The sequence below is a fragment of the Capra hircus genome, chromosome 18 (assembly GCF_001704415.2).
Source record: "Capra hircus breed San Clemente chromosome 18, ASM170441v1, whole genome shotgun sequence".
NCBI classification, from domain to species: domain Eukaryota; kingdom Metazoa; phylum Chordata; class Mammalia; order Artiodactyla; family Bovidae; genus Capra; species Capra hircus.
The window spans coordinates 13010769-13027052 of NC_030825.1; the positions used below are offsets into that span (position 1 = coordinate 13010769).

The following is a 16284-nucleotide window of genomic DNA, read 5'->3' on the forward strand; positions in this document are numbered from 1 at the left end:
TCAGTTTACCCATCTGTAGAGTGGGGCCAGGATGGGCCGTGTTAGGAGGCTCCTTGGCTGATGAGGGGCGAGGTCTGTTCCTGGAGAGACTCTGAAGGGTGACAGCGATGCTCTGGGCACAGCCAGGCCTTGTGGTTGTCAGTGCTGATGCCGACCGGCTCTGGGGGCCCCTCAGTGCCAGCCTTGACCCTGTCCCACAGCCTTTTTTGCCTTAATCGTGCATGTCCCCAGGGCTGTCTCCACCCACTCTGTGCCCCTCCCAGGCTGCCCTCCGTCTGCCTATCCCAGGCTGCTCCAGACACCACCCGCTTGGAATAATCACCGTCAAATGGCGCTGCCATCTGCTGCCTGACTTCCGTCCTTCGCCTCCACCAGAACCTCCGGGATCCCTTGCGTCTGCGGCCTTGAACCTCAGCCGCTCACTGGGCTGTCCTGGGAGGCCTCCATCAGCAGGCCGCCCGGGTCCAGGCCCTGCCCGGCGCTCTCCTCTCCACCCCGGGAGCCAGCCGAGGGGCCTAGTCCCACCTGCACCTCGCAGCTCCCCCGGCACCCCTCTCCTGAGTGACAGGCCTGTGTGGGGCGTTTGTCCTGAACGCTCTTCTCCCTGGGACCCGGTTTCAGCCCCCATGCCCCTTGTCACTGCCACGGCAGTGTGCAGGCAAGGCCGGGGAGAACCCAGAATGCTGCACAACCCCCCACCCTGTTGACGGCAGGGGCCTCCCTGAACCCATTTGTGGTGGCTTTCCCTGGGACCCCAGAAATGAGCTCTGCAGACGGCTCAGCCCGTGGGGCTGGTTCTGGGAGTGTGGAGGGCTTCCATTCTCACTGACTGGGGTCCTGGCAGACCCTCCGTGGCTCCTGCCTTCCCAATCCCGTAGTAACCAGGCAGCCATGTGAGCAAGGGAACTGCGGAGGAAGGGCAGCGGGCTTGTCCTGAGATGAGCTGCCTCTTAGCGTTTTGCTCCTGAGCCGGGTCGGCCTCCTCCCCGTCCTTCTCGGCGGTTCCGGGTCAGGATGCAGGCCGTCCTCTGCTCCAGCAGTTAGTGGTGGCTCTGGCTCGATCTGCCAGTCACTGGGGCCGGAGCCTTGGGGAGGACGTCCAGCTCTGGGACTCGACAAGAAAAGCCTTAGAAATCCACAACCCAAGGGAGTGTCCTTGTAAAAGAACAAGGGGGTCTAAGGCAGCCCATCTTTGTGCATCCAGGGGCCAGGACGCCTTCCTCGGCTCTCCCAGGTGCTGCCCCCACCCCACCCCCAAGAAAAACTGCTGCGTGCGAGTGAGCTCAGAACACGCCGGAAGGCAAATATAATGAATGTGTTATGAAGCTGCTCAGGCTCCCGGGGTCACGTGGTGCCCCACGCCGCCACTGTCTGCCTGCCTGCCGGGTCTCTGCTCAGGTGACCCCGGTTTGTTAGGGCTGCACAAGCATCGCCCCTTCATGGGGGCCGCAGTGCATGGAGGCCCAGAGCTGGGGGACACCTTGTATTTGTTCACAAACATTTCTGTCTGCGGTAATGAAGAATTACTGAGAGGGGTGATTAGAGAACCCAGGTCTGGACTGTGCATGCAGAGCTGACTGAGGCCCTGCTGGGCCCGGCCTTGTGGGGTGTAATTACCCCGGGGCGGGGGGGGGGGCTGTCAGGGGAAAGGGGTGGATCGGTGCTTGAACCGGGAGCCAGCAGAAAATTCATCTCAGCTATTAGCTTGTAATTACAGAGCATGCAGGGAGCAGGCCCGAGGTCTGGGGCCGCGGAAGAGCGGGATGAAAGGAAGCGGTAATTACGGGTCCGCGGGAGGCGGAGGGCGGCCGCGGGCTGATTAATACGCCCTCCGCCCTGGCGGAGCGGGAGCCGGCCGCTGCCGTGTTTAATGGAGCGTCAGGGGCCTGCCCCCCGTTGGGCCTGCTGTCCCCGCGCCTTTGGACAGCAGGCTCCCCGATCGATGGGGCTGTGTTCTGAAGCACTAGGGACGAGGTGGTTCTGGAGAGTGTCCATGGAGCCACCAGCCAGGCTCGCCCCTTGGCACTTGGGTTTTTCTTCTTTGCCTTTTGCTTTGTTTTTTGAAGCTTTGTGCTGCTTCTGGCCATATTAGAGACCTGAGCAGAGGAGAGGAGAAAATATTGATTAAAGACACCTCGCTTTGGTAGAAGGTGCAGGCATTGGCAAGGGGCCTCCATGGCCGTGGGCGGGTCTTGCTTCTGAACACCAGCGCCATCCAGGAGGGAGAGGCCCGGCTGATTCTGGGGGTGGCTTTTCCTCTCCGGTCCCCCCCACTACCTCGGTCACGGGGGTCATGGGCCCTCGGCTCTGGGTGTGTTGCTGTAGTAGCTCTTTTTTCTGGGGGTCCTGGCGGGGGCAGCTGAAGGTGGCAGGTTGGGGGGTCAGAGAGCAGCCTGTGATGCAGCTGAGATGTCCAGGAGGCCCCGTGAGTGAGTGAGTGAGTGAGTGTGTGTGTGTGTGTGTGTGTGTGTGTGTGTGTGTGTGTGTGTGTGTGTGTGTGTGTGTGTGTGTGTGATGCAGCTGAGATGTCCAGGAGGTCCCGAGTGAGTGTGTGTGTGTGTGAGTGATGCAGCTGAGATGTCCAGGAGGCCCCCTGAGTGAGTGAGTGAGTGTGTGAGTGAGTGAGTGAGTGTGTGTGTGTGTGTGATGCAGCTGAGATGTCCAGGAGGCCCCCTGAGTGAGTGAGTGTGTGTGTGTGTGAGATGCAGCTGAGATGTCCAGGAGGCCCCCTGAGTGAGTGAGTGAGTGTGTGTGTGTGTGTGTGTGTGTGTGTGATGCAGCTGAGATGTCCAGGAGACCCCCTGAGTGAGTGAGTGAGTGAGTGTGTATGTGTGATACAGCTGAGATGTCCAGGAGACCCCCTGAGTGAGTGAGTGTGTGAGTGTGTGTGAGTGTGTGAGTGATGCAGCGGAGATGTCCAGGAGGCCCCGAGTGTGTGTGTGTGTGTGTACACACGCATATGCACGTGTGTGCGTGTCAGGGCGGTTGAGCAGGAAGGGAGCCCGCCCCAGCCCTCATCCATCCCTGGCCTCCACGCTGTGGAGCCTGTTCCCAGCTGTTAGGATGATGGATTTACACGAGCTGATAATGTAGACAAGAACCCAGTTGATGGCCAGGAGCACAGAAGTTAATGAATACCTCTCTAATGAGGGGGAAGCTGCGCCCCTGCTCTGTGGGGCTTCTCCAGGGTGCCGGGGCCGCCTGAGGCCCCCTCTCCCTTCCCCTTGCCCCTGTGGCTTCCAGGGCTAGGGGGCAGAGCCATCCTGAAGTGACCCTGAGGCTGCAGCTGGGGGCAAGACCCAGAGATGGGGACTGTGATCCTGCGTTGACCCCCAGCAAATTCAAGGTGACCCTTCGCAGGGTCCCCCACGTTTGGCCTTTGCCTGCCTGCATCCTCGGTGCAAGGGGGCTGTCACCCCAGTGGCCGGTGGTCCCTCGGGCCCCCTGCCTCCCCTCCCCGCCTCTCCCAGCGCACACAAGCTGAGGAGGAAAGCTAATTTTAGACTGCCCTAAGGAAGCTGCTCATTTGGAATCCTATTTTCAGTGACCTGACATCAGCGGAGTGGCTTTCCTGGCTGGAGGATGCTCCAGAGCCCACGGTGACCACAGCAGGGACACTTGCTTTGGGAGACCCCCAGGAGTCCGGGGGGGCTGTCCATTAGGTGCTGCAGGGGTGGGGTGTCGCTAGGTGCCAGGAGAAACGAGGTGTTGACCTTCAGTGGCAGATCTTATGGGAAGGGGGCAGGGATGCACCTGCCTCCCAGGACCCTGGTTGCCAGGGAAAGGCTGGGGCTGTCAGTGAGTATTGGGGTTCTGGCAGGGGCACCCCAGTTCCCTAAGCTCCCATGTCTGGCTGGCAGGAGGCCCTGGTCTGGGGGGAATCCCAAGGGGTTATTCCAAACTCAGCCAAGTCTCTCTTTCTTTGAGGGTACTCCATTTTTAAAAAACCTGGTTCACTCCAGAAAAGCTAGAACATAGGCAAGGAAGTTCTGTGTTGAAAACAATGGAGCTAAAATAATAAAATTGTTCCTCTTGCTGACACCCGAAGGCCTCCACCCAGGGCCTTAAGGGGTGTGTGATGTTTTTGGGGTCTGACCCTGGGTTTGCCTGGTGGCTGCTCCCTGGCACCTCTGTACCATCCTGCCCAGTGCTGGCAGCTGGTGGTCACAGCACGTCCACCCAGGTCACCAGCTGGCCAGTCTGTCGTGCCGCCACTGGGCGGTGACCTCACACCTGCCCCCTGGGCCGAGGGGACAGGTCCCTGGGAGACGGGGGACCTCCGCGCCTGCCTCACATCTGCAGAGCAGGGCTGGACCTGAGCCCCGACCAGCTTCCCGTCCGTGGGACATGGGTGCTGTGTTCAGGTAATCCCAGCCCCACTGGTGACCTTCTGTTGGCCCTTGGGCCCAAGCCTGGACTCTCCCATCTGTAAAGTGGGTACAATAACATGTTTCTTTTAGAGGCTGTAGGGTTTAAAGGGTGGTGGCCAGTTCTCTTAAGAAATCCCGGGAGACTGTGAACGGCACCAGGGTTCTTGTTTTGGAGACTCTGGGTGAAGAAGACACACATATCTGCAGATGGTTGAACTGCACAAAGAAAGGGAGAGGGACGTTGAGAGTGAGTCCTGTTCAGTGGAGAATGCAGTGGCCCTCCCAGTACCAGTTAGCTGACTAGCGCTGCGTAACAAACCATCCCAAACACAGACATGTCGGGCTCCGGGAGCAGCTGCACTGCGTAGCCCTGGCCCAGCGCCCCTGATGTGATGAAGCTGGCGCCCGGCTGCGGTCCCATCACGAGGCTCCCTGGGGCTGGAGGAGCCACCGCCTCACATGGCTGTGGGCTGGAGGCCCCCATTCCTGGGACGTGGGATCCCACGTCCTCGGGCGTCTTCACAGCCTGACAGCGGACTCCCTGCAGCCCACGTGGTCCGGGGAGCCCAGGGGGGTGGCCAGGCGCTTCGACGACCTCACCTTGGCAGTCGCCAATCTTCTGCCGTTTCCTGTTCCCTGCGAGTGAGTCTGGCCCACGCGGGAGGAGAGGGTTAGTCCCCGCCCGTTGCGGAAATGAGGGACAGACTTGGACCCACTTCAGAACCACCGCGGCCAAGTGACCTTGACCTCTGAGTGCATCTGTGCCTCTTGGTCCCGCATGGCAGTTCGGCCTTGGACCGAGCAGGTGGGGTCACGGGAGGGTGTCCTGCCCTTCCCCCCCACCCCGCTTCTTCCTGGTGAGAACGCTGCCTCTGGGCCCAGGAAATGGGGTTTGAGTCCTGATGTGCTGCTGAGCCATGTGGCCCTGGGTGAGAACCCCGCATGCTGTGCCCGGGCTGGGGGCCCTGCAAGGACGGCACTCCATCATATGCCATACCACCCCCCCCCCCCCAAAAAAAAAAAAAAACACCACCGTTGGCTCACCGAGTGGTTGCTGAGGGCGCTTCGGTCCAGAGCAGGACCCGGCAGGCTTCTGGACCACCCTGGTCGGGTCCTGTGTGGGCTCCGTCCCTGGGCCTCCCCGCAGGCAGCAGGACCAGAGCCCCGGGCCCCTCTGTCCCCGGCGTCCTCCATGTTCGCTTTCAGCAGCCAGTGCAGCCCAGGGGCGGGCAAAGCTGGTTTGTGGGCGCCCGGCCCACCCGGGAAGGGATGGTGGTGGGGAGGGCTTTCGGGGGTGATGGTGGCACAGATCGGGCAACTCGGGTCCAGTCTGCCCAGACTGACCCGCGCGGCCTTGGCCTAGCCCCTGCCTATCCAGGCCTAGGTTTCTGCCCCGTCTGCTGACCATTAGCGTGATGACACCAGGAGGGGTCCTTGAGATATGCCAGGCCTGCTGTGAATCGCCTCCTGGCTCGCTCGTGGGATTAACTTCATGAGGCGGACTTTGTCTTCGTCCTCAGGTTATAGATGCAACTGAGGCCCAGAGAGGCAAAGGGACTTGCCCAGGGTCACACAACTAGAGGCCCCAGAGCTGGGATCCAGGTGCCCACTGTGTGTGGCAGCGCAGTCCTTGCAAAGCCTGACCTCCAGGTGCCCTCTTCCTCCTTGCTCCGAGGCTGGTCCACATGGTCCTGTTCCCTCATTCCGAGGAGGAGGGGTTGGGGAGGATGGGGTGCCAGGGAGGGCCTGGGACTGAGCTTCCAGGTGGGCCTCCTGCTCAACTGCCCTAGCAGCTGGCTGAGTGCTGGGGTTGCTGAGAGAGCACTCTCATTCAGAGCTTGCTGGGCTGCGGGGCCTGTGGAGTCGCCTGTACTCTGCCCTCTCCCCCGCTCCTCCGAAGAGGCAGAGGCACAGGGTCAGGCCCCTGTCACCCGCTGGCAGCTGGGAGGCCGGCCGGGGCTGCTGGCTGCGGGCGCCAGGGCTCTTGTGGGGTCCTTTGTCCCCAAGGTGTGAGCCCTCTCCTGAGAGAAGCCGCCTCCCTCCGAGCACGCACTGGCTTCTTGAACGCCCCTCTCACAGTCATGGCCGTTTACCTTTTGCACCCCCGAGATCTCTTTGCCCACCCGCCCTGCATGGGGGGCGATGGGGGCCGCAGGCCAGTTCTCCAGGACTCGGGGTGCAGACTGTGTTGTCGGGGACTGCAGCCTCTCCTGGCTGCCTGCGGAGGGCCGGGGGCCCGGGGAGAGGCACACGTCCCCGCCACGCTGCCCTCCTGAGCACCCTCTGGCTGCACCTTCCCACCCCTCCCAGAGCACCGCAGGTGGCCGGCGTTCCCTGGAGCTGTCCTCCCAGCTCTCTGCACCTCCCCCTGCACTCAGCCCGTGGCCCGCCACCTGTGAGGCCATAGGCCTCATTTGCACCCCTTGAATGTACCCGCAGGTTGGGAGCGGGCACGGGCAAGGTATCCATAGAGAACGCAGGAGACACACCCGCCAGCCCGTGAGGAGCGCAGCCTTTGTTGATGGGGCCCATGGGGCCCGCAGGAGGGCGAGCATCCTAGGGGCCAGTGAAGGCTTGCGGTGTCCCTTTGGTCAGCTCCTTGGCCAGCGTGGCCAAGCCTGGACCCTCCCGCCTCCGGGGGAGCCGTCTAGACCTGCCGCCATGTGTCTGGGGGGCTCTGTGCCCAGCTGGACTGCCTCAGGGGCCTCAGCTGGCTGTGTCCTCTGCCCACTTCTCACCTGCAGGGAGCCTTCTCGGTGCAGGCCCGCTTTGTCCCCCAGGGGCTTTGGGGTTCAAAGGGCGACGGCATCCACACGTGAGGGCCCAGCTGGCTTGCCTGGGATGGTCCTGGGTCCCCGCGGCCTGCTCAAGCGCAAGCCCGGCTCCTCCTCTGGGAGGAGGAAGGCTGTGCGCCGTCGCTCGTCTCGTGGACGCTGGTCTCCTCTACAGGACGTGCGGGAGGCCCTGCCTGTCCTCCAGGGGGTCCCTGCTCTGGCGCTTTCCTTTCCGCTGGCCTTCCTCTCTTTCTTGCGAGAACACTGGCCCGGGGTCCTGGGCCCCGTGGTTCTCTGGGTGTGGAGCGCAGAGGGACGCCGGGGTGGCGGCCCCCTGCGCTCCACAGAGCTGGCTCTGCCCTGCTTCACCCGCCCCCCCGGGCCGCGCCCGCCCGGCGCCTGCCCCGCGCCTCCCACCCCGCACGCCGGCCGGCGCCCGCCCCCCTGCCTGCACGCCCAGCGGCGCCCGCTCTGGTGCTGGGCCCTCTGCTCTCGGGTGACTGGTTCTTCTCTTCCTGTTTCAGGCATGAGCCATGAGCCCAAGTCCCCTTCGCTAGGGATGCTCTCCACCGCGACCAGGACCACCGCCACCGTCAACCCCCTCACCCCCTCGCCGCTCAATGGCGCCCTGGTGCCCAGCGGCAGCCCCGCCACCAGCAGCGCGCTGTCGGCCCAGGCCGCGCCTTCCTCCAGCTTCGCCGCCGCCCTGCGCAAGCTCGCCAAACAGGCGGAGGAGCCCAGAGGTAAGAGGCGCGCCCGCCCCGGGCAGCCGGCCGAGGGCGGGGAGAGCACGGTCCTGCCCGGTCCCCGGGGCTCTGGGCGCAGGGCCTTCCGGCCGGCCGTCTGCCCACGGGCTCACACACCGAGCGTCCACACTGCCTGGTCTTCCTCCTCCTGCTGCTTCGCGGCGGGGACACGCTTTCCTGGCTGCTGAACCCCGCTCTCTGGGCTATCTGCTGACTTCTTTGTTCCAGGAGCCGCCGAGGGGGCCCTCCGCCAACAGTAGTGGGCGTGGGGTTGGGGTTTGCAGGTGCGATGCTCCTTTTAGAGCCCCCAGCCTGCTCCAGGGCCTCTTCCCAGGAGGCGTGTGTCCCAAGTTGGCATGGCTCACCCACCGGTGTCATCCCCCAACCCCCGGCCCCTAGGCAGGGGTCTTGTAGTGTGACAGGCATCCCCCAGGGGTCTGGAGCCCTGGCTCCTCCTGTCACTGGGGCAATGACGTGCTCTGTGGCTTTTGGCAAACGCTGGCCCTCTCTGAGTGTCAGCCTTCCCGTGCATACAGCCCTGGCTCCGGGCCCTTCCAGGATGGCTGTCAGCCTGTGTTAGTCCAGGTCAGAGGCCGCCAGCTACACAAGTGGGTGGCAGGCAGTTTGCCTCAGAGCTGCTGGGAGGCCTGGGCCGCTACGGATTCCATACCCTGTAGGTGCCCTGCTGGGCGGGGCAGGGATTCCACCTCCCGGGCAGAGGAAGCAGGGACCCTGGGTGCTTCTGCCTGCTGTCTGCCTCGCCCGGAATGTCCAGGGCTTGGTGTTGTGTGTTCCAAGGCCCTCTGGGCACCCAGAGAACATGTGTCTGTCTGTATCGACTCTGGGGGTCTCCAGCTCAGCAGGGTGGACGCTTGCTGTGACAGGGGTGCGGCGGGGGCCTGCTGCTATCTGACTCCGACTTGTCTGCACCCCTTTTCTGCTCACGTGGTCGCTGGGCAGAGGAGGGAGTGGGGTAGACTGGATCCCGGGGCAGGTGGCTGTGGGCCCAGGAGCCCAGGCCTTTGGGTAGGTTTCTGCTTTGCCAGGGGATCGCCTCGCGGCTGGTGTCCACCCGGGCGAGGAGTGGGGACAGTGGCTCCAGCCCTGAACTGGGATCTCTTCTGAGTGGACGAGGAGGCCCCCCAGGCAGAGTTTGCATGGCGGCTCCTTGCTCTGGTATCACCTTCCGTCACGTTCCAGGAGGCAGAGAGACGGGGCCGGCACGGCCTCCACGGACAGCTGTCAGCAGGAGACGCCAGGTCCCTCTGGCTGAGTCACCCCCGACCGGGTGTCAGGGCTTAAGCCAACATCTGTGTCCACGCTGGGCAGCTGGGCCCGTCCTGGGGTGACACTACCCCCACACACCCCGCCGTCTGCAGAGGACGAGGCTCCTGCGGGGGCCCTGGATGCGGGGCAAGCCTGGCCTCAGTGGCCTTTGTCTCCTCTCTGCTGGCCCCAGCGTCCAGCTTGGATGGTGGGCCAGTGGGTAGCCCACATGCCAGAGGCTGTTGGGCCTCGCTGGCCGGGAACACTGTGCTGCGGGGGGCCCGCTGCCCTCTGCTGTGGTCCAGGTGTTTGCGTGACGCCCTGGGAAGCGTGCCCGAGGACTTTGTGACAGAGGGACGGGACGGGGCGGGGCTGGGCAGGCCACGCGTGTCCATGCTCAGGCTGTCTCCGGAGCACAGCGTCCGCTGCTGGCTGGGGGGAGGCGTCCCCGTCACCCGGATGAGGAATCCTGGGGCCTGGGGAGCTCGGGGTCGGTGTAGTTCCCCTGTGCGTGCTGGGCACCGCACCCTCGTTTCTGGCTCGTGGGGCCACAAGCCAAGCCTGTGCGTTTAAAGCTATGGTGATGAGCTCGACATGCGACGCTCCATCTGGGCAACTCCAGTGGGGATTTTGCTTTGAAGAGCTGAGCCTCCTCCAGGCCACATCCCCGGGCCTCGTCCCCGTTTTTTTTCTCATGGAGTCACCCCAGCTCTGCTGTGCCGTTCCCCTGTCTGTAGAATGGGCTGGCAGCCTGGCGGTGGCCCAGTGTGCAGGGCGCGGAAGGCTGAGGCCCCACGAGGTCACGTAAGGAGCCTGGGGTCACAGAGCTGCTGAGGACGTGCCTGGTGTCCCTCGCTGCTGCTGCCTAGACCTTTCCCCACGGACCTGGAGGAGCCAGGCTTAGGATGGCAAAAGCCTGAGCACAGCCCTGGCAGGGAGGTTCGGGCGTCCTGCACCCCTCCCGCCCCAGCACCACCTGCAGCTGTGCGGGGAGCACGTGGGGGTCTTGGCTGTCAGCTTCTGGGAGCCTGGGGGCTTCTGGGGGCATGAGGGGAGGGCCAGCTGCCCCGGCTCCCCGTCTCTCCGCTAGAAACCGGAACAGCCAAGGGGGACCACTTGCTGGGCTTGGTGATTTGGAGCAGGGGGGACTCAATTTTTCTCCTTGTAAGTTTCTTATAAAATTCATTTCTAACAGGACACAGTTCAGTGGGTTGTCATGCGTTCAGAGTTGTGCGACCATCACTTTCTAAAATTATTAATCTGTGCAAGTCTCTGGCTGCCCTGGGTCTCGTTTGCTGTGTGCGGGCTTTCTCTAGCTGTGGCGAGCAGGAGCTGCTACTCTCGGTTGCAATGCACGGGCTTCCCACTGCCGTGGTGTCTCCAGCTGCAGAGCAAGGGCCCTGGGGCACGGCCTTAGTCACTTCCCAGCTTGTGGGGTCTTCCCAGGCCAGGGATCGAGCCTGGGTCCCCTGGACTACCAGGGAAGTCCCAGACGTCACTCTTATGTATAGAATGCTTTGTCTCCCCAAAAGAAGCCCGTCCCCTCCCATACCCTCCCCCAGCCCTGGCAGCCCCGATATGCAGCCTGGCTACCTGCCACCTGTGGGCACACATGGCCCTGCCACTGGCTGTCTGCATGGGCACCCCCCCCAGGTCTCGTGGCTTCCCGTGGCCGGTTGGCACCACACTCTTGGGTGTGAGGGGTGCAGCCGGTGAGGGCTCTCCCATCCTGAACTGGGGCAGTGACTGTTCGTTGAGCACCCACTCTGTGCCGGCGGCCTCTACCTGCAAGAGCCCTGGCCTCTGTTCTGCGTCCACCTCTCTGGCAGATGCGGCCGCACTTCAGGCTTGGCTGGCATCCCGACTCACAGGCCATGGAACAGAGATAGAAGCCACAGTCCTCCCCCAACTTCTGCGTCCGTGTCTGCATTCCCAGAGACGGCCCGACATGGCCTCCGCTTCGGCCATCCTTTCAAGGGCCCCTGTGCCCGCAGGGTGCCCCCGGGGGGACCGTCCCGCCCCCAAGGGTTCAGCAACCCCCGCACAGGGAGGGCTGACGGCTGAGAGAAGACAGTTGAGGCTTTGGCCTCCCCGCTTGCCACCAGGCTCGTCCCGGTCACCTCGTGCACCCCGGTGCTGGCTGTGGCCCTGGGTGCCCCCACTCCCTGCGACCCTCTCCTCTGCCCCTCCAGAGCATCTCATTCTGAAAGCCGCGGCCCAACTCTCCCATCTGCTCCCGGGTAATGTCTTTGCTCACGTCGCGTCTCCAAGGTGCAGTTTAAAAATTCAGTGTAGAGCAAGTGATCCACCTGCCTCGTTTGCTCTGCCCCCAGAGAGCTCTCGAGCGGGAGACGGCGCGCCCCGTGGGAGGTGTCGTTTCCTGGGGCCCTGCATGGTCCCTATTGGCTGGTGAGGGGCCAGGGGTCTGTCCCTGGGGGGGTCCCGACGTGCTCGGGTCTGTAACCCACTACAGAGGGGGGTGCCCCACTACAGAGGGAGGTGCCCCACTACAGAGGGGACACGGACGTCAGTGGGTTTCTGTGTCCTTGTTGTATGACCCGGGCCTGGTGCGCGACCTCTGAGCTGCTGCCTGTTCTTTCTCGGGATGAGGGTGGGGCCTGCCGCGTCGATCCTGAGGGTTCAGGAGACCCACGCTCGCTCCAGGCACGGTGCCTGCAGGTGACGGCCAGGGCCACCCACTCCACCCCACCCCCAACGCGCGCAGCCAGGGGCTCCAGGGGCCGAGCGAGGTGGGTGCGTCCACGGCTGAGGGCTGGCGTGGGTGCCCCCCACGCATCCTTTGCGGGGAGACCCTGTCCTGTCAGGGCGAGCTGCTCCTGCATGTGCCGACGGCCCGGGCGCCACCAGGCCCACACAGCATGTTCAGGAAGGAACCTCCGGCTGCAGGCCTAACCGTCACCTTGGTCCGCGTGTTCCTGTGGGGCACTTGGCAGTGACGGGCAGGGGCCGCCTTGCACAGATGAGGGGAGCAGGCACCCTCGCTGTCGAGGTTGGAGGTGGCACTCTGCCCACCAGCAGTGCAGCTGCCTGAGCCAGGAGCGAGGTGGGCGCTTGTGGTCTGCCGCCTGAAATCCGCCTCTTTCCAGGAAAACAGCAAAATGGGTTGGGGGTGTGGGGACCGGCAGGGCTTGGCCTGCAGCCCCGTCTGTCATTTACAGGTGTGAGTGTGAGGGGGGCTTCCTCAGCACCCCGCCCCTCCTCTGTGTCTGGGCTGCGATTCTGGGGAGAGCAAGGCCCAGGGAAGGGGACTGAGTCCATTCTGGAGGGGTGCCCGGCCCTGGGCCATTGGAACCAGAGGCCTTCCCAGGCTGTGACAGAGCGACAGTGTCACCCCCTGAAGCCCCCTCAGCACCCGCCCTGAGCCCCCATGGGAAGCAGCACGGACGCCCACCGGCCTTCCCGCTCAGCCCCGGGAAACGCGTCTTGTGAGAAGAAACACCTTTGCTGGTTGGGGTTTGGTGATGCGGCTGGCGGTCCTGGGAGCAGGCGTGCGTCGCCCCCTGGTGAGGCGGAGAGGGCTCCTTGAAGGCGTGGGGGGTGAGACTTCAACTGTCCCCGCTGCGGGGGGGCCGGCAGCCCCTGCAGCTCCCTCAGCAGGGTCTCCCCGAACCCACTGCGGGGTGGCCGTGTGGCTGCGGGTTGGGGGGGTCCCTGCCAGTCCTGGGTGAGGTCTGGGCGGGGCTCACCTGTGGGGGGCCCTCCACACGGATGCTGGTCCTCAACCCCGCACCCATCACAGCGCCTCCCGCCCTGTCCCCACAATGCTGCCCAGACACTGCTGCCCTCGGCCCCGAGAAGCTCAGGGCGCCAAAGGCGGCCAGGGGTCCTGTTTCAGGGACGCATCAGAGGCTGCTGGCCCTCCCCCCAGGGAGGAGGGAAAGGGGACCAGCTGTGAGGCTGAGGCCGGGCCCGGCCTCCCCCGCTTAGGGCAGGCCCTGGCACAGGAGCCCTGGTTTGGGGCACCCAGTTGGTGCTTAGCGGTTGTCCGGGTGGCGGGTGGGGGCGCATCTGGGAGCTGACGGCCTCTGTGCTGCCGCTGTGTCGTGCTTTCAGGCCGCACTCCTGCCCCCGTGGAGGCGACTCTGGGGTCTCAGCTGTCAATGACGGGAGCCTGGGCAGCCCCGGGCGCTCACCTGCCGGGTCAGAGATGGAGGGGACGCAGAGCGCTGCACGCTGCCACCCCAGCTGCCCCCGGCCTGCTGATGCCTGCCGCCCACAGTGGTTAATCACGGCTGCCCTGAGCCGGGGGTCGGGGGCGCCACTCACTAATTGGCCGGTGTGTGGCTGGGCATCGATCCGGCTGCCGAGTGGCGGCCCATCCCCCAGGGGCCAGGCTGCGAACTGCCCGTGGCCTCCGGTGCCCGTCCCCACTCTCCAAGTCCCGCCCGCCCCCTGGAATTGGGGCCTCCTCACTCACTGCCCGGCGCTTGGAAATGACGCCGGTCCACAGAGATCTGCTGGTGGCATGGGGCACAGAGGTGGAGTGGGGGGCCGGCAGCAGGCGGCCCTGAGTCCCCGCGGGCGGGCGGCGGGGCCGTCGGGGCTCCCCCTCCGTCTGCCCGGCCCTGGAGGGCTGACCCCACTTCCCCCCTGGGCAGTGCGGCCTCTCCCGCAACTGCTCGGGGTGCTCGGCGGGGCCGTTTTCTTTCTTTTTTGCCTCCAGAGTGCGTGGCCCCATGTCCCTCCACCCACAGGGTGGCCCTGGGCACACAGGCGGTCCCCCCACCTGCCCGGTGGCTCCGTGTCCTTCGAGCAGCAGCGGACATGCGGGAGGCTCGGGTCGGCGCTGCTGACCTGTGTCTGGGTGGACTGGGGCCCACTGCCCGCTGTGTGGGTCCCCAGGGCAAGGCGGGGCGGAGACGCTGTTTCCTGGCCTCCGCAAGCTGCCCCACCTGGCAGGGGTTCAGGGTGCAGGCCTTCCCTTCCTTAGCTCTCTGCGCCCCGGGGCGGCTGGGTCAGCCCGCCTCCCACTGCTGCCACCTTGAAGCTAGTGTCACGGGCGGATCCCCAATCCAACAGACACAGCTAGTTTCAGAACCTGGGAGGCTGACCTGCAGAGGGTGGAAAGGCAGCTGACAGCCCCTGGCATTGGCCACCCAGCAGCCGTGACAGCTGGCGGAGGCTAGAGCTGGCCCGGCCAGTGGGTGGCGCAGCTGGGGGAGGGGGGCCCCTGATCCAGGGCTGGGCTTGGTGTTGGCTTGGGTGACTCAGGGTTGCAGAATTGCTGGTGTGTGGGCCATGCGTGGTTGGTGAGTCCATTTGGAGAATCCGGTCACACCTCAGGGGCAACAGCCTTCAGGCGACCACCCGCTAGCCAGGCCCTGACGGGTGGGGGCTGGGAGCAGGGGCCGCCTGCCCCAGCGTTGCTCCCGGGGCTGGATGGGCCTGGCTCTGTCTGGACCGGCGTCCCCAGCGGGGTTGTCCTGTACAGTTGTGCAGGTCGTGCACAAGCCTAGGAAGTCACCGAGTCAGCCGCCACGGCGCACCTTCTTGGGGCAGAGCCCTGTGCCAGCGTCTGTGGGCCTTGGGGTCCGGCCGCCCTGTCTCCCAGTCCCTGCTGAGCCCACACCTGGCTGGGGGGTCCTCGGGGCAGAGAGAAGGGCTCCCAGCCAAGTGCCCTGGTCCGTAGGCCACCTCCTCCCGTGGGGCAGGGGGGTCACTTTGCAGCAGGAGTGTGGTCGCTTGAAGAGATGAGAGGACCAGGGTCTTGGTTCCTGGGACCAGGCAGGTTCTGCAGAGGACCCGAGGGAGGTATGGAAGCCGTGGGGTCCCGCTTGCAGCGAGGGCGGTCTCCTGGCCCGGTTTCCATGCCCCCCTGGTTCAGGCCCCTCTGAGGGGCACTTTACGGGACGGGGCGTCTCCTGGGCCAGGTCTGCCGCCTCCGGGTGCCCGAGCAGGGCTGCGGCTGAAGTGCTGCTGTGACAGAATCAGGGGGACCCTCCTGGGCCCGCCCTAGACCCGGTGCCCGGAACTCTTCGTGGCTCACAGGTTTGGGGGGGGTCTGTGTGTGATGGGACACCATGTGGGCATCTGAGGGGCCTCTGACTGCTGACTGCAGCCCAGAACAGCGCGAGGTGTGGGTGTGTACCCAGCCGGGCTGCACGGAGCCTGGGCGGGCCTCTGGGGGTCCCCCAAACCTCCGACTCCAGCCCTCCAGGGGCCACGCTGCCAGGATAGGCCTCAGGCTAGAGACCCGCCTGGGGGCGGGGGCATCCGGGGCTGAGGACAGGGGCACTGGACACACTGCCGCCCCTTGAGGGAGCTGCTGCAGGTGGGCGCATTCCTGTCAGGGCACCGAGCAGCCCCCCGGCCCCCCGCGCCCTGTGCTCTCCTCGCCTACTGCCTCTGCAGCGGCCGGAGACCAAACTGACCTGCAGGCCTGGAAGCCTCCGGCCGTGCCGGCTCCCCGTCCTCGCCACCCCTCTCGGGGAGAAGCCCAGGAGGGCAGGCTAAGGGCCGGGAGCGGATGGAAAGCAGCAGGTCACGGCGATGGTTGCACAACTCTGTGAACGTGCTGACCAACTGTGGGCCGAAACCCCACATTATGGTTCAGTTCTCAAGATAAAATGAACTCGTTTGATGTCCTGATAATACAGGCCTCCCTCAGCTCCACCCCCGGCCAGGCCAGCAGCGGGCCCACTTCTCCCCTTCCCCCCACAGCATCCTGTAAGCCCCACACTTGCTCTCCTGGGGCTCGATCCCCATCCATGTTGGGGGGACCTGCTTACTCCCCTGGCTCTTGCCCCCACCCGGGGTAGAGTTGGGGTAAGCAGCCCCGGGGAGGGGCGAGCATGCCCGCCTGGTTGGTTGGCCGTGTCCCCAGTTCCCGCCCAGACCCCAGGCTGGGCCGGGGCGTCTGCGGAGCGTAGCCACCTGCTCAGGCGCTGTGTCCTTCTCCCGCAGGGTCTTCACTGAGCAGCGAGTCGTCCCCTGTCTCCTCTCCGGCCACCAACCACAGCTCCCCGGCCAGCACGCCCAAGCGCGTGCCCATGGGTCCCATCATCGTCCCCCCGGGGGGACACAGCGTCCCCAGCACGCCCCCCGTGGTGACCATCGCCCCCACCAAGACTGTCAATGGCGTCTGGAGGAGTGAGAGCCGTCAGGTGA

At 65.0% G+C, this 16284-nt stretch overlaps 1 protein-coding gene across 4 annotated transcripts in view; it reads left to right on the plus strand.

The window, feature by feature from the left end:
• The window catches only part of GSE1 (Gse1 coiled-coil protein), a 394776-nt gene that overhangs the window by 356869 nt on the left and 21623 nt on the right, over positions 1-16284 (plus strand). For all 4 annotated transcript variants that reach the window (XM_018061807.1, XM_018061810.1, XM_018061809.1 and 1 more), the window contains exons 3-4: positions 7669-7887; positions 16081-16280. In XM_018061807.1, coding sequence (XP_017917296.1) covers positions 7669-7887; positions 16081-16280 — 419 coding nt within the window. The remainder of the gene's footprint in view (positions 1-7668; positions 7888-16080; positions 16281-16284) is intronic.